This window comes from Lepidochelys kempii, chromosome 12, assembly GCF_965140265.1.
Source record: "Lepidochelys kempii isolate rLepKem1 chromosome 12, rLepKem1.hap2, whole genome shotgun sequence".
Lineage (NCBI taxonomy): Eukaryota > Metazoa > Chordata > Testudines > Cheloniidae > Lepidochelys > Lepidochelys kempii.
In genome coordinates this window covers 6,152,603-6,176,581 of record NC_133267.1, presented here as the reverse complement: position 1 = coordinate 6,176,581, position 23,979 = coordinate 6,152,603, and the positions used below count along the sequence as shown (strand labels likewise).

General features: G+C 50.6%; 1 protein-coding gene across 8 annotated transcripts in view; it reads left to right on the top strand.

The window, feature by feature from the left end:
* NDRG4 (NDRG family member 4) overlaps positions 1 to 23,979 on the top strand; it is an 88,031-nt gene that overhangs the window by 38,321 nt on the left and 25,731 nt on the right. For 3 of the 8 annotated variants that reach the window (XM_073307342.1, XM_073307339.1, XM_073307340.1), the window contains exon 4: positions 17,924 to 18,029. In XM_073307342.1, coding sequence (XP_073163443.1) covers positions 17,924 to 18,029 — 106 coding nt within the window. Of the gene's footprint in view, positions 1 to 7,056; positions 7,257 to 12,164; positions 12,246 to 17,923; positions 18,030 to 23,979 lie in introns of those variants that run through there. The other 5 variants (XM_073307343.1, XM_073307341.1, XM_073307347.1 and 2 more) reach the window with 5 other exon arrangements.

Below are 23,979 nucleotides of genomic sequence, written 5' to 3'. Positions count from 1 at the left end.
TGAGTCGGCGGAGGTAGAACTCAGGCTCTCCTGCTCTAAAAGCATAGGCCTTTACCGCTTCAGCTAAAGGTGAATCGCCAGTGAGCGTTAGTAGTACGGGGGGTATGGCACAAGTACTGCCATTCCGATACCATCCAGGAGAGGGCAGCGGCACCGAAACACTTGCCTGTTTACTACCAACTGCTTAATCCTGATTCTGTTCTGGCATGGGAGATCCATATATTTTTAGCCAAGGAGACTGGGCTGTTAGCTCATCTGTGTCTCCTCGGGTTGTGCTCGGAGGCCAGGAGTCAGATTTTGGGCACTAGCGCTTGGAGGTTGGTGGTGTGAATTCCAGCGTTGGTGCTGTGGGGCGTGGATCCTTCTGCGCTGAGAGGCCAGCTCCAGGAGTGCACCCACCTCACAGGGTCCTACAGCCCGGGCTCCAGCCTGAGCCTGGAAGGCCACACAGCAATGAAACAGCCTGAGCCATTTGTTGCCCTCAGAGCGTGGAGTGTCACTACCCAGACAGATCTGAAGGTCTAGTCCGTTTTACAAGTTTTATTAAAGTTACAGTTAAAGTTATGATGATAGAATTTGGATATGCATGGGTCAAGACCTGTGCACAAGTTACTCACGTCCTCCTGGATCGCGTCAGGGTCTGATGGGTCTCTCATGGTTTGATCATCAGTAAAGGGATGGTTCCTGCTGGAGTTTCCCATAGGGAGCTCAATTTGTCCCACTCTTTTTATAATGCGATTCTGACTATACCTCATTCGCAGGTATGCACATATTGCACCCCGTGGTGATGGCATGTGCTAGAAAAATATGATTACCGAGTATCTGGTAAGCAAAACATTGCTCTTACTATTGATTTTTTGCAGTATCACCCACTGGGACCTCTTTTCCCATCATCTTGTGGCATAGGATCATTCTTTGGTCACTTACGTATGTCAAGCCTTCTCTTAAGCCTATGGCAGGGGCAGGCAAACTTTTTGGCCTGAGGGCCACATCGGGTTTCGGAAATTGTATGGAGGGCCAGTTAGGGGAGGCGGTGCCCCCGGCCCCTATCCGTCCCCACCTTGCTTCTCGCCTCCTGACACCTCCCTCCTCCCCAGGACTCCTGCCCCATCCCCTACCACCCCTGCTCCCTGTCCCCTGACCGCCCCTGGAATCCCTGCCCCTGACTGTCCCGCACCGCCCAATCCAACCCCCCCTCCTTCCTGACTGCTCCCCCTGGATCCCTGCCCCCATTCAACCCCCTCTGTTCCCCACCCTCTGACTGCCCCGACCCCATCCACACCCCACCCCCTGACCACCACCCCAAACTCCCCTGCCCTCTATCCAACCCCCCCGCTCCCTGCCCCCTTACTGCGCAGCACAGAGCACCGGTGGCTGGCGGTGCTATAGCCGTGCTGCCCAGAGTGTTGCCCGGCCGCCCAGAGGCCTGTGTAGCGTAGTAAATTGCTCTCCCTAACGGCTACCAGTAGCACATTCCTACGCGGAGCAGTTTAATACACGACACCCGCAACGTGGCATGCTGAGGCTGTGGGGGAGGGAGTACAGCGGGGGAGGGGCCGAGGGCGAGCCTCCCGGGCCAAGTGTTCAGGGGCCAGGCAGGATGGTCCCGCGGGCTGTAATTTGCCCACCTCTGGCCTGGTATGGCTAACATAAAATCTTACAGGCCTTACGTTCAGCCCTACTTACTTAGATACCTAATGCATACTTAATCCTTCTGACTGCTGATCAGTCTCATACTTCTATAATCCAACAATTTAACACTAATTAGCATACAGTAATTATATATGATGTGATGTTGCACTCCATATGCTTTATAAAACTATATTTATAAGTGTGAGTATGATGTAACGGGAATATGCTTTATGCAAAAAGTCTCTTGTAAGGTATCATTACAAATCTTATAATCTATTGAGTGTGTTCATTCTATTTGTATGAATGTATCATTCTTGTATCTAAAACTAGGAATATGAAGTATACCTCTGAGGTCCTATTGTAACTATGCAAATTGTGGGCCATTAATGATGATAATGATAAAGATAGAATCTTGATGGCTCCCATTGACTAGGACAATTGGTTGTAAATGGGTTATTTACCTGCAAGCCTTCCTGTATATGTGCGGACCAGCCCTGGAAGAATGGAGGGGGGGTCTCACAGGACATGTGAACATGTCACCTAATACTGGAATTCATCTTATACCTGGTGCTTTTCCATTTCGAAGGAGGGGTGGGAACCCAGAGAGACAAAAGATTCTTGCCTTGTGCCAAAAATATAAAGGGGGGGTGGAACAGGACAGAGGGGGTCCCAGTCATGAGAAAGCCCCTGCTTTTCACCTACGATGCCTGCTGGAACCGACAAGGACTGTATCAAGGGAAAGGATTGGGCCCAGACTAGGAAGGGGTCTAGTCTGTGAAAGAAGTGTATTGGAACATCTCTGAGGGTGAGATTTACCTGTAATCAGTTTCTTAATGTGTTAGGCTTAGACTTGCGTGTTTTGTTTTATTTTGTTTGGTAACTTACTTTGTTCTGTCTGTTAATACTTCAAACCACTTAAATCCTACTTTTTATACTTAATAAAATCACTTTTGTTTATTAGTAAACCCAGAGTAAGTGATTAATACTTGGGGGAGCAAACAGATGTGCATATCTCTCTATCAGTGTTATAGAGGGCGGACAATTCATGAGTTTACCCTGTATAAGCTTTATACAGAGTAAAATGGATTTATTTGGGGTTTGGATCCCATTGGGAACTGGGTGTCTGGATGCTGCAGGAAGGTAGCCTGCTGAGCAGTTTTTGGTTAAAGTCTGCAGCTTTGGGGGCGTGGACCAGACCTGGGTCTGTGTTTGCAGGTGGCTAGCATGTCTGGCTCAACAAGGCAGGGTTCTGGAGTCCCAAGCTGGCAGGGAAAATGGGCTCAGAGGTAAATTCAGCAGGTCAGGTGACAGTCCCAAGGGGGTCTCTGTGACCGAACCCATCACATATGACATGACATGTTGGTCATTTATGGTGTGATGTTATGATTAACTAATAACCTAAAATCATTGGCTACAGCTGTAACGAGGTGGTGTTGTGATGAGGGGTGATGGCAGACAGCAGGGGAAGGTTTTCTGATTGTTGGGTCCAGTAGCAGTCGCAAACAGGGATTTTTGCTCTGTCAGAACTGATTTGCATGTCCCTGGCACGGTGCGTCACTCAGCAAAAATAAGCCATTTGAGCCGGGGCGGAGCGCCTCCATACATCCACCAGCTCCCCTTACCCTGGGGCAGTGCCCAGCGCCCCAGCAGCGCCCCAGCCAGTTTAGATCGACAGTGGGGTTGTGGCCCTGGTTATACATCAGTAGCTGGCCAGCCGGACTGCACCTCTCTCCAGGCCCCACCGTGCAGTAGGGCACTATTGGTGGACTCTGGGGACTTGGCACTGAGCCCCCTAGAGCGCTCTCCAGGGTTTGGAATGTCAGTACAGTGGCTGAACAGGGGGTTGGCATTCCAGAGCATGGCTTGTGGGCCCTGACACCTTGAGAGCTGGGTGTGTCAGCAGGCCTGTATTTGGGCTGATGGCTAGCCTAGCAGGGGCAGTTGCAGGTCAGGATGGAGGAGCATGGGCAGGTCTGTGGGAGCCTGGTCTGGAACAGCATGTGGTGCTGCAGCTCATGGCTGAGGTGTGTTAGCAGAGCTGTGCTTGCTTCTGTCCCTGAAAGACTGGCTGGTCTTCCCCTGAAAGCAGGTCAGGGTTTGCGGGGCCCCTCTGCAGTGCACAGCAACGTGGGAGTCATTTTCAGAGGACTGACACGGCTCCTCTTCCCCGAACTGGCACAGCAGGGTCCTCTCTAACACATAGGCAGCAAAACATCAGCAAGGGAGATGCTGCTCCTCGTTTGTGTGTGACTGCAGGGCTGGGAGGGCCAGGCGTCTGCCTAGGGCAGCAAGAATCCTCACCCAGGCCCTGCAGCTACGTCAGCGGGAGGAGAATGTGCGATGGATTTTTATATGTAGAAGTTAGTCCAATAAAAGAGGTTCCCTCGCCCACCTGGTGTCTCCAATGGATTTTTAGGCAGGAAAGACTAGGGATATTGATTTCCCCCCCCCCCCATGACTTTCCCAAGGAAATCCAGACTCCTTAATTATGTAACCCACTCTGATGCATCCCCTAATCCCATAGCATCCTGAATATTATTTATCAGGGTTTTCTTCACTCCATCAGTCTCCTTCTCCCACACTTCAGCTAGGAAGTGAAGGGGGAAGGCCAGGAGCTGAGCTGGGATCAGCACCACTGAGATGCTCAAAGCTGCCAGCTTGCCGTTTTCTCCTGGCTGAGTTACCTGGCGCTGACCTCGCTAAGATCACCCGCTTGCCAGTGCGTTGCAGAGGAGAGGAGGAGGTAGAGGAAAGGAGGGGAGCTGCTAGCGCAGCTCACTAGCCTTGTGCCACTGGAGACCAGGGATAAAAATCTCACTGGCGGCACATGTGCAAAGAGTTTGGAGATCTCGGGCTAATTCCCAGTGGGAGTCTCAGAGCCAGCACCCCATTCAGGGAGCTCTCCAGACTGGAGTGCAGTGGGCTGTCGAAAATGAAAATGACAGATCCCAGGGAGTTCATTGACAACCCTTCCTCCCACTGTGACAGTCTGTAGCTTTACGTTCACCACTTATACAAAACTATGATCAATCTTGTACAAAGTATGTTTTGTGAGGTATCACTTGAAAACTTATAATTGGCTGATCATTATTGTCCTGGTACAATATGTGTGGCAAATTTGTATGCAAAGTTATAAAATTCTATTGTATGATTTTACTGAGACATGCTCCAACTTTAGAAAAGCAGGCATTGACCAGTTTCTCGGGGACAAAAGGCAAACTGGCACCTCAGCCAGGTGTCAATGCAATTGAATGGACTATCACCTGGTTAAGTGGCCATTCTTTGGCAGGAAGAAGGGGGGGAGTGAGAAATTTACGTTTTTGGCAGTGGAACAGCTGGGGGTTCCCATGTAAACAGACTGGCTGTCGCCTGAACCCTAGCTAGAGATGATTCTCAAAGAGAAGGAAAAGATATACAAATGAGGAACAGAGGCCCCAAATCACCTCTCTTCCCTCATCTCTATTCATGGCATCAACAATGGTTGAAAGACAAAGGAAGCATCATTGAACTGGGGAAGAGGTCCCGTCTAAAAGACGCAGCCAGACTGCTGTGAGCATGTGGTGAGGAAAAACTTTTTGCTTCAAGTTCAGGTAGCTTGTTAAGTTAGGTAGTAGTTTGCGTTGACCTTTTATTTCTTTGCAACCAATTCTGACTTTTATGCCAGCCTCATTACTTGTAATCACTTAAAATGTGTCTCTCTGTAGTTGTGTTTGGATTGAAGTGTGTGGGAAAACTCCATTTGAGATACCAGAGTCTGTGCATATCACTTTCTGTTAACAAAATGAGGGACTTTCTGTGAGCTTGTATTGTCCAAAGGAAAGAGCTGGGCAATACAAGATGCACACTCCTGGGGACAAGTCTGGGACTGAGAATTTGCTGGTGTCTCTGTAATATAATTCAGGAGTGGCTGGCTAGAAGCACTCGTGTAATTCAGCTAGGAGTGATTTTGCACACTGGCAGCTGTGTGTGAACAGACCTGGAGTGGTTGTTCTCACAGCGAAGCAGTGTGAAAGGCACCCCGGGTTGGAGAACCAACGGGACACAGCTGTTCAGCAGTACAGATTGTATTCCGGGTAATGTCACATCCACCCACTGTGGCGTTGAGTCATGGGCTTGCCCTCTGACTCCCTGGCCAAAGCAGCCCCCTTGTTGGGCTAAGCAATCCTAGCCCTGCAGTCAAGAGGGGAAGCCCAGCAGAGAATGAACTGGGCAAGGAGCAGGGTCTGATGCTGACAGATGCTGAGCACTGAGGGATGAGGAGTGGAGGTGCCAGTGAGCCATCCAGGTATGCAAAGGCCCCTTCTTAAGGATCCTAGATTTTGTGGCCTCTTTTCCAGGTTGACCCTTTCACTGGTTCCTTCTTTTGGTGATCTACCCCCCCCCTGCCACCCCCACTCCTGCAAAGTACTTGAATCCACTGGATTTTAACAGCTCAGCCTTCCTGATGTTTCAGCAGGTTGAACCAGTCCCTCTAGAGCAGTGGTCCTTAAGCAAGGGGACGCAGAGGTCTTCCAGGGGGCACATTAGCTCATCTAGACATTTGCCTAGTTTTACAACACTAGCAAAGTCAGTGCAAACTAAAATTTCTTATAATGAATTGTTTATACTGCTCTCTATACGACACACTGAAATGTAAGTACAATAGTTATATTCCAGTTGATTTATTTTGTAATTTATAGGGTAACAATGCGAAAGTCCGCCATCTTTCAGTATTAGTGGGCTGTGACCCTTTTGTATTTCTATGTCTGATTTTGTAAGCACATAGTTTTTAAGTGAGGTGAAACTTGGGGGTACTCCAGACCAATCAGACTGCAGCAAGGGGTACAGTCTGGAAAGGTTGAGAGCCACTGCTCTCAGAACGGGTACCACTCTGCACTATCACAGCAAACAGAGTGAGGCCTATTAAAAATGCACCGTGTACTAGAGAAGCCGTGTACCTGTGTCCCTACCTGTGTGGGGTTGTGCGTGAGCACATTTTTCATGTCTCTGTGGGCATGTGTCTGTTTGCATGTAGGCATGCTCATGCCCTTGTGGAGCTGCATCTCTCTGGGCGTTCTGATGCATGCATGCATGTTAATATACTTCCTGTTATGTGGGTCTGTGTGCATGTATGCTTGTGCATGTTTCCATCTCTGTGTTTGTGTGTGCATGCATGTCAGCACATGTCCTTTTGTGTGTGTGTGTCTCTCTCTCTGTCAGGGCAAGGAAGATGGAGGGCGTAGTGATGATCTGCAGTGGTTTGTTTTTTTCTTAAACGGGTATTTTGAGCCAATTGGAGCATGCATAATTTTATCAGCAGCCAATTGCTAAGCTCCTGGGCTCCATTTCAACAACTGCCTGCAATAAAAAAGAAGGAACAATTCCTAAGCCAGAGCTGGTGGAGGGAGAATGGGGCAATGGGAGGGGCTAATAAAGGGGATGGAGCTGGTTTATAAATCAAAGCCGAGAGGTTGACTTCATAGCCAGGCTGTCAGCTCTCCGCACTCAGGACAGGGACTCAGGAGGTGGGCCACTGTCACCAGTGCTACCTTCTCTCCCCTGAGGAATCTGCACCGGACGAGCTCCTCACGATGCCAGAGTGCTGGGACGGGGTAGGTACAGCCCCCACCTCTCCCCAGTGTCAGGTAGGGATTTCCCAGGCAGCAACACCCATGATCCACACAGGGTCTTTGCACCAGCCAGGGCTGCCTTTCACAAGCCAGCCCAGGCACCAGGGCAAAGAAATCTCACCCTGCTTTCTAACTTGTGCATTTCCCCGTTTCCCCCCACCCCTGAATTGCAAGCAGGGGTGCCCAGTCCCCAGCATTATCCTTGAGGCTTCGTCCCCACTAGGCTCGGGAGCTGCAGAGAACCGCCTTGGTCCTTGCAGCCCTGAGGGAAGGAAAATGAATTCAGGAGCTTTCTCGGGCAAGAGAGATGAGGTGTAGGGAAGCATGCCTGGAGTCCCGGGGCCATCCCTGCATGTGTCTTTCCCAGCTGTGATGCCTGTGTCCTGAGAGGTCTGCGGGCTGGCTGGGGGGCGATGGGGGGCATTGCGTGGCTTGTTGCATGTATCAGCAGCCATCAAAGCCAAGCACATTCTGCAGTCTGCAGGGACTGCAGTAGCAAATGACAACAGGCACTGCTGGGGCGGGGGGGAGCACTACAGCGGGTGTAGTGGATAACCTTGTGCAGGCTGTAACATCGAGGCGAGATGCGCAGGGCTGGGCTTGACGAGCCCCGCCGCAGCGTGATGGATCGTCCCCTTGAGCAGCAAACGTACGGGGCGACCCATGATGACACCCAGGGCCTGGATGGTGCTCCCCATATCGCCCACCCAGGCTCAGTCTCCTCCCTTTGCTGCGACCCTGGCCCAACGGCATCTGAGCACCTAAGTTGGGCTAATTTGTGATGAGCTAGGGTCTCCCCCCCCCCCCACCCTCCTTCCATGTAGGGAAGCAGGGTGCAAAGGGGCCCTTCTGCTCAGCCCAGGGGGAAGCAGGGGGACTGGGCTCAGGGACGCAGCGGTGTTGCTAGGCAGGGTGGAGCGTGTGGGAAGCTGCAGGGGGACGCTGGGGAAGGGGCAGGGAAGTTCTGGGCTATTGACCCTGCGCTGGAAGGAGCCGGGCCGGGGTAGAAAGGTGTGGGGCTGGGGCACCGCGTGGCTGGAGAGGAAGGTGCAGCAGCAGCAGCTTTGGGTAGCTTCCTATTTCCGACCCATAAGGTGGGGGATAAGTGCTACATAGCACCGCATATGTGCTAGCTGTTAGTCGCTAGCCAGGGATAGCAGGGCATGGGGGGGCTGGTAGGTAGGTCTCAGAGCTGAGTGTCAGGACACCTGGGTTCTAGTCCTTGCTCTGCCCTGTTCTGTGACCTTGGACAAGTCCCGTCTCTGCTTTGTGCCTCAGTTTCCCTGTCTGGAAAAGGGGGCTCATGATCCTCCTGTGAGAACGGTGGCTGAGAAGTGGAATATAATTGCCAAGCGGAAGTAGGGACGGTCATGGGGATGATAGGTACTTGCCTCCCGGAGGGGTCATGAGGCCTCGTTAGAGAGCTTAGGACAAATTACGCTTGGGCAGAAACAAGCGGGTGGTCAGGATGGGGTGTGCAGGGGGGACTCATGACCTGGAGGCTCAGCACCATCCTCTGGCCCCATTGAGACCTTGAGCAGCTGGCTGGAGCTCATCAGCCTCCTTTGGAGGATGGGCCAACCTTGGAGCAGGGAGGGTGATTCCTGAGCATCTCGGTCTCTGTGGCTGATGGCTAGGATTCCCCTTTTCCTCCCTTCCCGAGCCATGGTCTGTCTGTCTGTATCGGAGACACACATGGCTGTGCGTGTCATGCCGAATTCCCTTCTGCCTCTGCCCCTTTGGGAAGAGACGCATTCTGCCTTGGCACGGGGAGGGAAAGACCGCTGTGACCCTTGCCCCAGAGCCAGGAGGAGCAGGCAAAGCCAACGTGCCTGGATGGGAAGGGGGATGTACTGGCTGAGACAGAAAGCACAGCAGTTTAGTTAAGGTGACAACAGAGAGCTTTCCTAGCCAGACAGACACTGGGTCCAGGTCAACCGTGAGTTATCCTTGCGCAGCATCAATGAGTTTGCATGGATACCAGGGAGGACAGGATCAGGTCCCTTGCATAAAAGCAAAAGCCACACCTGGCCAGCCTCCCCATGGGGTGTATTTCTATTAAAGCCAGCAAAGTGACACCAGCCAGGAGTCTAGATTAGGAGCCAAAGGGCCTTTAACTCACTGGGAGGGGACTCTTCAGAAATGCACAGCTCTAAAAAATGGACAAAAGCAAGACGCAGTCTCTAACCTGAGTCCGTCCTTGGGAACACAGGCAGGGGATGACATCACTGAGAGCCGGTCAGAGAGCTGAAACTGCATCCCAAAGCCACCTTTTGCTTTTTTCCTTTGTTGCAACTGGAATTTTGTCAGGAACAGCTGAAGAGGGAGTGTTGGTTTGGGGTTAGAGCAGAGACCTGGGAGTCAGGATTTCTGGATTCTGTTTCCATTCCTGCCACTGAACTATTGGGACACCTTGGACAAATCACTTAACTGCTGTGTACCTCAGTTCCCCTAGAGAGAATGATTCTTTCTTACCTAACAGGAGCAGGGGAAGCTGTGAAGTGTAGCTATTAGAGCATCTAAAGTCCTTGGAGATCCTTGCCAAAAGGCTCGGAAGAAAAGCACAGGGTCACTGTGAAGTGTGTTGGAGAAATGCAGACTCTCCAGCCAAAGCTATGCACAAAGCTGAGAGGTCAAGCAGAGAGCACACTAGCAATCCAGGCCAGGGGACATGTAAGCTGCATGTGCAAAACACCTGGCATGCTTGAGCAAGGAGGGGATTGGCTTGCAGATGTGTCTGCGTGCATAGCCCTGGCTTGCGCGTACAGATCAGGTGTTTTGCAGGTGGGAGTGCACTTTTGCACACGTGCTCTCAAAACAGTGTAAGGTACCGGGGCCAAGAGGGGGATGCGGGAGGGGTGTTCTCAATGTCCCAAACAAAGTTTGGTGGCACCTTGAGGTCCAAGTCTGACAGGGCCCCATTGTTCTGGGTGCCGTACATGTACTCCAACTGCTCCTCTTCGTCCTCCTCCTAGCTAAGGTCTGGGTCAGAGGAGCAGTTCTGGGTAAGGGGTCCATGCCCTCTCCCAATCCCTATTCACTAACACTGAGCAAAGCCCAGAAGCTCATCTCCAGAAAGGCAGTCTGACCCGTAAGTCATGCACGGCGGCACTGGTGTGTGACGCTGCACACTCACTGGGGTGCTGAGACTCCCATGTGGCAAGCCAAGGGTGATGCTTAGTTCTGATGCCCAAGCATCCTGCCCTGTCCTGTTCCCACTAAGCCCCGGTGACAAAATTTCCATTAACATTCCCGTCTCCTAGTTTTTATGTATTTAACTGATTGGAATTAAAGCAAACCCTTCCATAAACCAAATGTGATTTGTCTATGGCTCTGCTTGTGAGAGGCTGGACAGGCACCCTGGGGACAGCATCAGGCCTGCAGGTTTTTGCTGGGGGGGATTTTTGCAAGCACACTACTATAAGCATACCGCTGCTGCTTTAAACCAGTGGGCCTGGGTCTCGGGGTATCGTTTTCCATCCTTGCACATATGACCCACCCTGTTGCAGCTGCTGTTTTGGAAACCCTCATTTCTCATAAGCTTTTAAGACCCTGGGCCTGGTGGAGCTTTTCTACCCTTTCACATAACCATGGGAACTTGGCCACTTTGGGCAGAGTGAATCCAAAATGGCAGCCATGAGAGGGAGGGAAGGTATGGAGGGGAGACATCCAGCAAGCCCTGACCCGTGTGCTTTTAAAGGAATGGCAATGATGTGATGTATATTAGATCACTGATTTGGGAGATACTTTTATGACTCCCTTGTGAGGCAAAATATACATATTAGGGGGAGATACCCAAGGGCAAAGAAATACCATGGGCCCAATTTTCCTCTGGTCTGGTGCCTAGTTTTCGAAATACTGAGCACCCACCACTCCTGTCAAAGTCAACGGGTGCTGCAGTATTATGGCAATGCCAGAAGTCTAAGTCAGGACTGAGGCCTCATGGTGCTAGGTGCTGTACAAACACACAGTCCCCCGCTCTGTTGACAAAGAAAAGGAGCAAAACCCCTCCACCACAGAGCTTCGTGACAGAGGGGCAGAGAGACCTGTAGCACCGGGCATGGGGTGGAAGCAAGGATCAGAGAAAGAGGGGTTGTGGAATGATTAGTTGAACCTCCTCCCCTTGTACCCAATGCCCTTCACCCCGGCTGAGTGACTCGACCAATGCCGGGAAGCCAACAGAAGCTGACTCATGCCTGATTCTTGTAAACTGTTCCTCTCTGATCCACAAAGGGCAGGTCTGAGCAGCATGGCCATGCTTGAGGTAGCAATGAAAGGCCGGCTCCATCAAGAAGGCTCCCCAAGGCCATCCCAGAGCCCAGGCCTGCATTCCCTGGAATGTGGCCAATTATTAGCACATGGCCAGGTGCACTGTGCAGTCGATTTCGTCTGCATGGTGATACACACGTTGCTGGGATCACGGGCAGGTGCCCAGAGGTGGACTCCAGCTGGGGATGTAACACCCTGGGCTATGGCATCCGATATGCCCTTCCCCCTCACTGCCGGCAGTGAGAATGTACGGGGGGCTAATTAAGAATGGAAGGGGGAGCCCTGAAGTCTGGGGACTTCTGGTCGATCTGTCTGTCTTAGGGGCTTATACTGCTGCCCATCGGCACGGTGCTGTAAAATCAACAGCAGCAGCGAAGTCCCGAGTGGACTTTAGATTTCAGATCAACCCACTGGAACTGGAAAGTCCAGATCCAGATTTGGGCTGAGATTTCGAACCCCCCGACCCTGGGTGTGGTGTGGGTGTTGGGTTGGGTCCCCTCTTTAATCCTATTATATATGAGTGCTCGGTGCTATGGGGCGTTCCTGCCCCAAGGTGTTTACCAATCTGATGCAGACACCAGAGCTGTGCAAGGGGATGGGTTCTTAGCAATGGGGTGAATGTTCTGACTTAACACCATTTTCCCCTACAAAAAGGAGAGACTTCATGGAGAAGATCCGGTTCCTCGGGAAGATGGGTCTGACGGTAGCAGAATAGCTCTGATACAGCGGATGGAGGTTTGGCCGGAGATGTCCTTGCTTTCTGCTGCGTGAACAAAGCTCCATGACGCACCCTCACTCACCCCTCGGCTTGTGGGCATCTATGATGCGCTTTACTGGGGACTAAACTAAACGAGCAAACACCGTAGATCAAAATCCCGGGGCTGGTTGCCTCCCTCCTGTTTGTTCCAGCGCATTGCAGGGCTCTGAGCTCCCGCTCCCTTTTGGTGCATGCTGCAATACTGCCAAGCCACCATTAATCCCTGCCCCAAATCAATACTCCGCCAGGGGTGGGAGTCGAGAAAGCAAACCCATCAGAGCAGGCAGCTGGAATGTGGCTCATAAGAGGGCGAGTGGGAGCTGGCAAGCAGAGCCGATTGGGTCTGTGCCCTGGATCTGACTGAGCTGGGAACTGGAATGAATGCTGAGCAGGGAGGCCAGGCAGCTTAGGGGCTGGAGAAGGAGAACAGAGCGGCTTTCCCCTCGCTGCTGTGGTCCTGGGACAGACAAGGGCCAGCTTTGTTCAAAGGGGGCAGGATTCAGCCATTTCAGCAGCCGTACAGTGGAGCTAGGAGGCAGAGCAGCAGATGGTGCAGGATGAAAAGCTCAGGGTGTCGTCTGGAAACCATTCAAGTGACTCTTTGTCTGACAAGGGCTGCCCTTCCTCCCCCTCCACAGCAAGACAGATTAGGGTCAAGGGCTCTTTCTGAGGGAGAACCTGGAATTAGAGCATCTCTAGCTCCTGCTGATTGCGATTGAGCGGGACCAGGGCTCACTGCGTCTTTTAGCATCGTGCCTTATTGGGATTTAGCTTCCCGTTTTAACCCCACGGTCCTTGTTGTGCTATTCCAGTCCCCTCATCCCACCCACCCACATCCATGCTGGGAATGATTCTTTCTTTCTAGCAGGCTCCATTGTCTCCAGTAAGAATGATTTTCTCTAACACTAAAGTTCTTGCTGATTCTGGCTGCAGATCCTGTTTGCTAATTGCCCTAGTTTTCGTTAAAAGGGAACACTGATGTCCTGAGCCCGGCATCCTGCTCTGGAATCTGGCAACTTTCCAGTCCTCCCCCCAGGCGCTCTGGGAAAACCCCTGCCATGGCCAGTTTGCAGCCCCGGCACATGCTGTCTTGAGGTTGTTTCCAGCCATGTGCCTGTGACCCCAAAACCCCGAGAGGCTTGGCACGGCTGCCCTGAATCTGTCCTCCTGCCAATGCTGCTGCCTCTCTGGTTATAGCACTGGGTACCGATGGGGGGATCGGGAGCTGGAGGAAGGTGCTGAAAGACTGCCTGTTCCAGCCAATAACAACAGAGGCTGTCTGCGATTGACTGCTTACATTATCCTCCTCCTCCGGTAGGCAGGAATGGTGTGTTCTGATTGGCTGGCAAGGAGATCACGGTGCGGGTGTGATTGGCAATTTTTAAGGGCAAGGGAAGTGGCAGCCCTGACAAGCTTAATGCCAGCCCAGAGGGACCACCTCTAGGCAGGAGCATAAGCCAACCTGTACCAAATGGGGAGAAGTGTTCCCTGGGGGCAGGTGGGCCCGTAACTGCCTGCTGTGGGGATGCTTGTGCCTTCCTCAGGAGCAGCTGGCTGTGGCCGCTGCTGGAGATGCGGGGGCTGGAGTGGGTGGAGCTGAGCAGGGCTGTGGCCTGGTCTGGCAATCTGCATGTGAAAGGGCATTTCAGACGCCATAGCCCATTCCGTTGAGACAGGCAGCATCCCAGGCGTCATGGGGGTCTGTGAGGTGGACACCTAACCTGAGATTCTCCAGCTCATTCCACAGCAAACGCCTGCGTGATCGTGATGGCTGACTTAGGCCTGGTTTGAACCAGTGACCTAGGGATGAAGGGCCCCGTAATTGCCCTCTCTCTCTCTCTCTCCTAACCCTGTGCTCATCGTCACTATAGTATCTGAGCAGCTCATCTCCTGGTGTTGGTTCCTCTCTTCGGAGGCCTCCATGTCTGCCATGACCCTAGTATCCTCCTCACCCTGCATCGTGACCTCCCACTGGAATTAGGAAACTCTCAACCTCTGGCGTGAGATGTGTGGGAGCAGGAAACGGGGCTGCCCCAGCCCCTGGTCAGTACCGTGGGACTCCCTCGTGGTGGAAATGAGAATGATCACGAACCATAGCATCTTCCTAGTGCAACGGCCCAGCCTTCCCCCGGGAACAGAAACATCCTATCCATGGGGCAGGAAAGGCGTGACTGTGACATTACCCAGGGTTGGGAGGCACCTCACCACCACCTGCCCTGAGCACAAGGAAGTCATGTCTGTGCCTGCTCTGGGTCAGCTCCCTGACACCAGCAGCCTCTGGCAGCACGCGTGCTGCTTTGCAGGCCTCTCTGTCTCTGCGCAGGTGGCAAAAGGGGCACATCAGCCCCTGCCTCATTTGCGTGTTCCCTGTATAGTCCAGCCCCTTATCCACTGGACAGTCACAGACTTACCAGGCCTGCTCTTCCCAAAGGAACACATCTCAGGGCCAGCACTTCGCGTAACCCTACAGCATTGAGATGTAGCGAAAACAAGAATAAATTTGTTGTCAAAGCACAGAGATTCAAGTGAGAGTGAGTAAGAACGTTGGGAACAAGTGGTTACGTACAGAACAAAATCATAACACACTTTCTAGAGCCTAAGCTTAACTAACCTGTTCTCCCCCGTCTGTTTATCGACCCAATGTTCTCTTCAGCGTTCTCAACCATGCCTGGTTGAGACTCCTCTTTCATGAAGTAAAACCCGCTGCCCGTTTACTTGCTAGGCGAAGGAGGACAGAGTGTCGTCTTTGTTCCCCAGATACACTAGAGCAAACCTTGGATGTTTACCTCAGGGAAAGCCCTCTCCCCCAACCCCTCCCTACTCCCTGCAGGGTTTACTTTTAATTTTCTCTCTTTGAAATTCTTACAATCCTTACGGGCAGTTCAGACAGGTGAGAGGAGACCTGTTGTGAAACATACAATACTTAATTTATATGTCAAGAGCCAGCTAGATAAATATTTCTTATCTGAAAGAGAGCCTACCTTTCACTTTTGCTGGTGACTGGTCCCCAGACCGACTCTAAGAACACAATTTTCAGTATACATACATAACTCCTCACACAGCCTCTGTACGTACGTTTCACGACAATGTTGGTGACCAGTGTGACATCGGCTTTCATTTGAGACCTCACTTGACGTTCTTTGGTGAACTATAATGTACATACCCGACCCAAGAGATCCCAAACTGTGACCCAACCTCTCTGCACCCCCTTTGTGCTGCTTGCCAGTTGGCATTAAGACGTTCCTGGGTCACATCAGACCCTTTGGGGTCTTTAACTTGTAAGGCACTTGGATATCATGCTGATGAGTCAGCTATAATTGCCTGGACAGTCATCCCATTATTGTCAGTAAAAACCACGCTGAGTTCAGTCCCTGTGATCTTCCCAGATCTCTTGTATCTGCTGTCAAGCTAGTGAATTGGTGCGAAATTTGCTTGTCTGCAATTTGGTGTGTGTCTCAGCATTGCTGTGATGAACCTCCCTTCACCAGATTCTCCGCTGATGTAAATTGACATCGCTCCTTTGAAGTCAATGGATCTATGGTGATTTCCACTGTCTGAGGATTTGGGCCCTGTTTCTCTGCAACTGTTGAGCTGCTAATTCAAGAAGCTTAATGGGACAGGACATTATTCCCCTGTGTACCCACTTCGGATCTTCCCATTTCATTAGGGCTTCTGGTAAATGCTAGAACTGCAGCATAGAGATCAACATTGGTGTCCCAAGGCTGCCTTGTGATGCCTTTAACTCTCTGATGGTTTAGGAAGGAGGGGGAAATTTCTTAGGTGATTAATTTTTATGAAGCTGCCGCTACTCTCTGGAGTGTCAAGAAATCTGTGCTAATAAGAGCCTAATGAAGTTGACATTTACAGGAAGGATTGTGCGTTTTATGGGTGCCAGGAGCTGTCACTGACTCTCTCTGTGACCGTGGGCAAGTCACTGTCTCTTGTTGAGCCTCAGTTTCCCCATCTGTAAAGAGATCCTGATGATTGCCTCATTGAGGAGTTGTAAAGCTTAATTCACAAATGGGGGAAAGGCACCCTGTGCAGAGGGGGTTTAAGTAGGGATTTAGTGGGATTTAAATGGTTCAGGTGGTTTTGTGCCAGCCTTCACCATGGGGCGAACATCACCCTAATGTTTCTCAAGAGGTTTGACATCCTTGGATGGAATAGACCCTAGAAGGGCAAAAGATTATTTTTGGATAGCCTCTTTCATACATATTATGGGCCTGCTGCTATTTAAGTCAATGAGAATGACCGGTCCCTGTGTCCTGATGGCTTCATATAGTTAAATAATAGAGGAGTGGGTGAAATGCAGTGATTTGTGTGGAATTGCCGTGTGCATGTGTGTGTGTAATTAAAGGTGGAAAATTCAAATCTGATGAAAGGAAATCCTTTTTCACACAACACACAATTAGCATGTGGAACTCACTGCCACTGGATGTCATTGAGGCCGAGAATTTAGCAAGATTCCAAAAAGGGATTGAACAGTTGTTTAGATAACTAGAATAGCCAGAGTTATCAGAGTTAATGATGATACACATGTTGGAAGGGGTTCAACCTTGTTCTTCAGAGCTTCATTCAATTATTAGAGACCAATGTGGGGGGGCAGATAATCCCACATCTCTTGGTTCTTGCGCCTTCCTCTGAAGTATCGGGTTCTGTCCGCGGTCAGAGACAGAACACTAGGCTAGATACCTTCAGGTCTGCTCCAGTCTGGCAATTCATAGGCTCCTAATCTTTGGGGCATACTTCAAGACCTTCCTGGGGCTGGAAGACAGCAGGACAGCCCTGTCTAATCTGCTCTAGATCCACATCTGGCCTTTTAAAAATGCAAAATGGCAAGACAAATCTGGGTTGCTGTAATCCAGAGTCTCCTGCCAATACCTGCCAGTGGGGGATATCTGGCATGGTTTTGGATACTTTTGTCTGTCCCATTGCTCATCCCGGTTGGGTATTTGTGCATGTAAATGACCATGTGTGTTTCCAGTTGGTGATTTGGGTGTGAGTCATGTATGCAGATGAGGTTGTGGATTTGGGATGCGGCTGTTAAAAATCCATCGCCCCTTTTCTATCTTTGGGAAGGATGTGGGGGATATTTGTGTCGATCGGATCCAATGCCATGAAAATGGTTGCTGTGTTTATGGGCATTTATGGGAGTCAGTTTGGGGAACGTCTGTAGGAGGGAAGGGTCGACTGGAGCGTGCATCTGCATGTGAGGGTACACCTGTTTTGAGCTGTAGCTCACCAAAGCTTATGCTTAAATAAATTGGTTAGTTTCTAAGGTGCCACAAGTCCTCCTGTTCTGTTTGGCAGAGTGGACGCTAGAAGTGTGTAAAGGCATGGGTGTGTCAGTGCGTGAGAGTGAACGTGTGTGCTGCATGTGTGAACAGGCTTGAATGCATGGCAGCGTACACACGTGTGATGATGTCAGTGACAGGGGTGCATCTGTTGCAGGCAGAGTGTGTCTCTAGCGATTGCTGTCACTGGTTACTTCCATCCCAGCACGATGCATGGCCAGGCTTGCATGGCTCTGCGAGTGAGAGAGCTGAGGAGGGCAGAAGTTGCTTGGTAGAACTTTGTTATTGGTCACCTTTTTCGGTAATAGGGTGACCCCAGGGAGGGGCGACATGTAACCCTGTCTTTTCTCTCTCTCTTCCAGGAGCATGATATCGAGACCCCATACGGGCTGCTGCATGTGGTCATTCGAGGGTCCCCAAAGGGAAATCGCCCGGCCATCCTGACCTACCATGATGTTGGACTCAACCGTAAGTGCAACCCTTCCATCCTGGCCACAAGCTGCTAACCGTGTAGGGGAGGAGGGGGCGTGATCCCATTGTCAGTTTGGTCAGTGTTATCCCCAAGGAGTCCAATGTTTCATGGCTGCAGTCATCAACTGGCTGCCTTTGGGGTTTGGCATCAGGAATAACTAGCAGAGGTTGCCAATGCAACCTGCTGAGAGTGAGCAAACTGCTGCAGCTCCGAGGGTAGTGATGGCTGGGATGTAATGTTCTCGCCTTTTGGGTTTCAGATCCCATTTCTAGGCAGGCTCAGGATATCTGTGGAACTCACTGCTGCCGCATGTGATTGAAGCTGAATAAGATTTACCAGAGATTTAAGAACGTGCAATGGGGCCTAGTAGCATAGGTTCTTAGATGCTGGGGTAAAATTACAAGAGGTATTACTCTTTGTGTGCATGGTGCAAACTGATCACCAGCAGGGGGCAGGAAGTTTTCCCTCTCCCCTCCATGGCTGTGTATGACGCACGGCAGGTTATGCTGCTTGAAGGTTTTCCACCTTCCTCTAAGGAACCCATGTTGGCCACTGACAGAGGATGCGGGACAAGATGCAGCCTTGGTCTGCCCCAGTATTGGAATGTCTGTGCCTCTATCTCCCGACACTGCAGAGGTGCCGGGGGTCACTGTGCTCCTGGAGACGGGCATGTCTACCTCGTGAATTACACCTTCTCCCAACCCTCCAGGATGATGCCAGGGAGCCCTGAGCTGCTGGGTGGTGGAACTGAGCCACCTCGGCTGTAAGGCGCCAAGTAGGGGCTGAACGCCTGTGACCTCGTTAACGTCCTCTCTGATGCCTCAAACTGACAGGGCCGTGCCATCCTAGGCAGCTGCATTTGCGCTCCATCCTGAGCTAAGCGCACTCAGGGGTCTGAGTGCGGGCGTGGTGGAGAGAGCTGGCAGGGGGTCGGTTTTCTGAGCACAGCCCCAGCGGAGAGCAGCGAGGTTCTGTGGAAGTGGAAAGTGAGGGGGATTAGACGCAAGCCCGGAGGCAGGCTGCCAGCCACAAAAGAAGGGCAGAAGAAAGTAATCCTAGTCCAGAAGAGACTGGAGATTATAGCTGAGGGGCTCCTTGCCCGTTGCTGCCGGAGTTGGGGTTGATGGCTGTGTGGATCTGAGACAGCCACTGCTCCCTGATCTCAGAGCAAACCCAGATGAACTGGAGCCAGGGGCTTATTAGCCAGTGATGATGGGTGATGGCTCAGAGCAGCAGTCACCACGGGTGGCCGAATTGGCTTCCAACTTAAGTCCTCCAGAAATTCTGCACCTGGGGTGAAATCCTAGCACCAGGGAAGTCAAGGGGAGTTTTGTCATTGACTTCACTGGGCCCAGGATTTCACCTCTGCAATCAAGCTGCAGTCTATACTCTCGGCTGCAGAGGCAGGGAGTGCTGTCTAGTGGTGACAGCAGGGGTCCGAGGATCAGCACAGATGGGTTCTGTGACTGACACTGGGACAGAACAGTGTGTTGTGGTTAGAGGATGGGGACTGGGAGTCAGGACTTCTGGGTCAGTTCTGCCACTGACTCTGTGTGCACGGGGAAAGGCCCATTTAACTCTCTGAGTTTTCCCACCTGAAGTTAAGATTATTGTTCCCATTTTTGTCTCGCAAGGGTGTTGTTATTTTTACTTCAATGTTTGAGAAGAAATTATTTGCACTTTCATTCTAGATCATTTTATGACCCCAAAATGTCTTTTATTTGAAATGGTCTCCCCCCGCCCCCTTCAAAATTGAAGTTTCTCACATTTCCAAATTTCACATATTTGGATGAGAAAAACTGATTTTAGAGGCAGTGACACTGTGACTTTTGAAAAACCTTTAACTATTTGCCTTAAAACGGAATCAACAATTTGAGAGTGAAAATTCTTTTTATTTATTTGTAGCAAAACCCCACCTTTCCCAGGTGCTTTGTGAAATTTGAGATAGTTTTGTAAAATCTGTTTTTTTACACAAGTCTACTTTTGAGGATTTCAGATTTTGTTCCAATATTTTGTACAGCCCTCAACCCTGGCCCTGCCTGCCGTGCAAGGGTGAATTCCATTGAATAACACTGAGTTCCTGTTCAAAAAACTGAACAGAGGAATTTTTAAGGGCCAAGACAGTAGTTGTGAGTCCAAGTGAATGTTAGTAAAGCACATTGGATGAAAGGGAAAGCATGTATATTAGTTATTTTCTATCTATCTAGGTGTTTATATGGCCCTCAGCCCTGTAATAGCTGAGCACCTCTCAATCCTGAATGGATTTTATCCTCACAACACTCCTGTGAGGTAGGGAAGGGCTTTTATCCGCAATTTGCAGAGCAGGGACCGAGTCACAGTGATATTGCCTAGGGGCTAAAGCACTGGAATGGGAGTTGGGAGACCTGGGTTGTGTTCCCAATTCTGCCACTGGCCTGCTGGGTGACTTTAGGCAAGTCACTTTTCCCTGTGTGTGCCTCACTTTCCCCATCTGTGAAATGGACATAATGAGACTGACCTCCTTTGTAAAATGCTTTGAGATCTATAGATGAAAATTGCCATATCAGAGCAAGCTATGATGATGAAGTGATTTGCTTAAGGTGACACAAAGGGTACGTTTACACTGCAAAAATAACCCTTGGCAGTGAGTTTGAGCCCAGATCAACTGACTCGCACTCACGCTACAGGGCTAAAAATAGCAGCATAGACATTCCCACTGGGGCTGGAGCCTGGGCTCTGAGACCCACCTCTTTTGTTCAGCACCCGAGCGGGAACGTCTACACTGCTATTTTTAGCTCCATAGTGTGAGTCTCAGGACCCGAGTTAGGTGATCTGGGTTGTGAGACTTGCTGCCACGGGGAGGTCTGCAGCATAGACGTAGCCAAAGAGTCTGGCTGAGACATGATCTTTTGAGTCCCAATCCAGTCCCCTACCCACCAACCTGTCCTTCCTATCCCATTACCTTCTCCTGGTGAATTGATTATTATTATTGATTATTTTTGATGACACCAAGATGGAAGTGAGCTGTAGCTCACGAAAGCTTATGCTCAAATAAATTGGTTAGTCTCTAAGGTGCCACAAGTCCTCCTTTTCTTTTTGCAAGATGGAATTGTCTCCAGTACACAGTTCTTGATGCAGAATTGTATTAACGCAATTCCCCATACTGGAGTGTGTGTGAAATCCAAGTTCCATTGACTACAGTGGGGCCAGCATCATGTCTGTAGGGCTACCAAGCTGTATCCACTGACAGTGTGAATGGCTGTAGTGTGATTGGCAGCTGTGATTAACCAATCAGATTACACAGATTTGCATAAGCACCATACAGTGTTTTCTCAAACTGTGAATATACAAATCTGTCTACTCTGATTGGCTAACATCATCCCAGCACGCAGGATAGCTCCTGTAACTACTTCCAAGCTGGCGACAGGGATTTTCTCCTCCCACACTGACGTCCATGGGAGCTTTGCCAGTGAGGTCAGAGGCTGCAGGATTAGCCCCTCATGCCTGTCCCTTAGCTTCGCTGCAGTCCCTACAGCCTACCACAGCTCTTGTCCCTACAACAGCGGCTGTTTTTTACCTTCTGAGAGAATCCAAGCCCCTCCCATCCAATTCCATTGTGAAACAAAGTAGCAACAGCAAAGGGTTGCATCCATTCTGGGGAGGGGCAGCCTTGCTGAGTATAATAATGACTCCGCAATAATCCTAGCTGGGTAGGGAGCTGGCACTCTGGCACTTTCGAAAAATGAGAAGTGGGGGGGGGGAGATTTTGTTGTGGGTTGAAGCGAAAACAAACTTTTTTGAAATGTGTGCCGAATCAGAAAGTTCAAAGCCTTTTGTTCAGGAGCAGAGAGTTTCGATTTTGTCCAAACAAAATGTTTTGCTCATTTCAGTATTGACCCGTTTCAAACATTTTTGACTGCTTTTTTTAATTAAAGGGAATCTTGGACTGAAAAATCAAAACGTTTTGTTTTTAAAAAAAGTTGAAACTAACCTTTTTGGTTTTTCCACACTTTGGTTTCAATGAAAAAAAAAAAACCCATTCGGCAAATCCAGCATGAATTTGTGAAACATTTCTGTGCCACCGAATCTGCATTTTTTTGCAGAAAAAAAGTTTTGGTTGAAAATCTTGCCCACTTCTACTTCAGAATTAACCCAGGATAGAATTATCAACTCCTAGACAGTGGGGACCCTCCAAAGTTGCTGTCAAAATAAAATAGTACATAGTGATTGCAACAGGCTGAGTACAGAGGAGCCCAAATCCCAAAATGGCAGATGATATTTTATGTAGGATTATAAAATCCAAAGTCTCTGAGCACATTCACATTGGATTATGTGAGACCCTTGTATATTTAAAAATCACCATCTGGCTTCTTCAAAATATATTCAATTAAGAATGGGGTAGAAATGGTCGTTTAAACCACAGTATGCAGCCGTTGAGTAATCACATGGCGTTTTCCTTACTTTATAATAAATCCATTGTTCATCCTAAATAAAAATTCCGCGAGAAAGCCCTGCTTTGACAAAGGGAATTTCACAGTGCAGTTATTTGGAAGCTAGTGAATATTGATATTAAACTCCTCCATGCCCCCTTCTATCTCTGGACTTGCTGGTGGCCAGAGTGTGGTGAATGCTGCCTTCTGTGACAGGATGTGCCAGCTAGGTTGAAATGGTTCCAATTCTGCTACCAGTTATATGGGTGTAAGTCCGTAGTACTTTTCCAATACTAATACAGTCCCAAAGCTTGCAGAAAGCAATGCCTGCCTCCAGCCTGCGGACTGCAACAAGGAGGAGACCTTCTTCCAAGCAGGCTGCGGATTCCAAGCTAATGGAGGCTGCAGCCGTGGAAAAGCAAACAGGAGCAGTATGATCAGCCGCTGATTTAGGGACTGTACTGAAGCCTCAGAAGGAGGGCTGGGGTGAGAGGAGCGGTGGGGGGAGGTCTGATACACCTGGCTTATTTTTTTGCCCAGTATAACAGCGCAGAGCCAGCAAACATTGTTTGATGTGACCCTGAGACACGAGGAACAAGGCTGTGCCGAATCAGCCTGCTAGTGCTTAAAAACGTTTGCCTCTCCCCAGGGATAAGCAGTAGGGGATTCTAGGGCAGAGAATCGAGATCGAGATCAGCCCTGCTTCTGGGAAAGAGCAGGGGCTGCTTTCATACCCAGGGAGGCTTTTGGTGAATGCCCCATCCAGAGGGGATGCCACCGGGAAGGTCCCAAAGCCCCCATCACTTGACTTGGCTTGGCTTGTGGGGCCCATGCGTGCATCACACTGTCTTTTCCTTCTCCTCTCCGCCCACTCCATTCTTGAGAGCAGCCTGGCACCGAAGCGTACAAGAACCCTCAGAAAGCGATCCCCTGCCCGGGGCACCCGTACCAGCACAGCAGATGGGCAGGGCGAAAGGACAGTGGGGCGCAGGCAGCCAGCCAATGCTGCTGGGTTGCCTGCAGGGAGCTGGACGGTTGGTCAGCTGTGAATTCCAGTGCTGGCAACAGGCGCTGGGTTGGGGAGCAGAGTCCTCTCCTGATCCACAGCAAGGGATGCTTTCCCCCCTGCCCTGACCCTCTGGGGAGAATGAGGGAGCGTCTCCATGACGCATTTGGTTCTTGGCCAGGCTGCTGAGTCTGCTGCTGCAATGGCGATCCCAGTATACACAGCCGTGCCCTTGGAGCTGGCCTTGGGTTCACGGCAGCCTGGGTCACATTCAAACCGCTGGCCTAGAGCTGAATGCCGTGGTGTTCGCTGCCCATCCACTCCGCCCCAGCTGCTTGGAGGAGCCCGGAGGTTTGTTCTTTCCCCCTGGGATCGCGGTGTGAATGTTTTCTGGGGCATTGGTGGGTTGTGTTCAGTTCTGTGGCCCAGCAAGGCCTCGCTGAGCAGTTGTGGGCATGGCAAGCTCTGGTTTGAATCGGACTTCCTCCTCAGACAGGCGATGGCTGGAAGCAAAGGGGGGAACCTTGTATC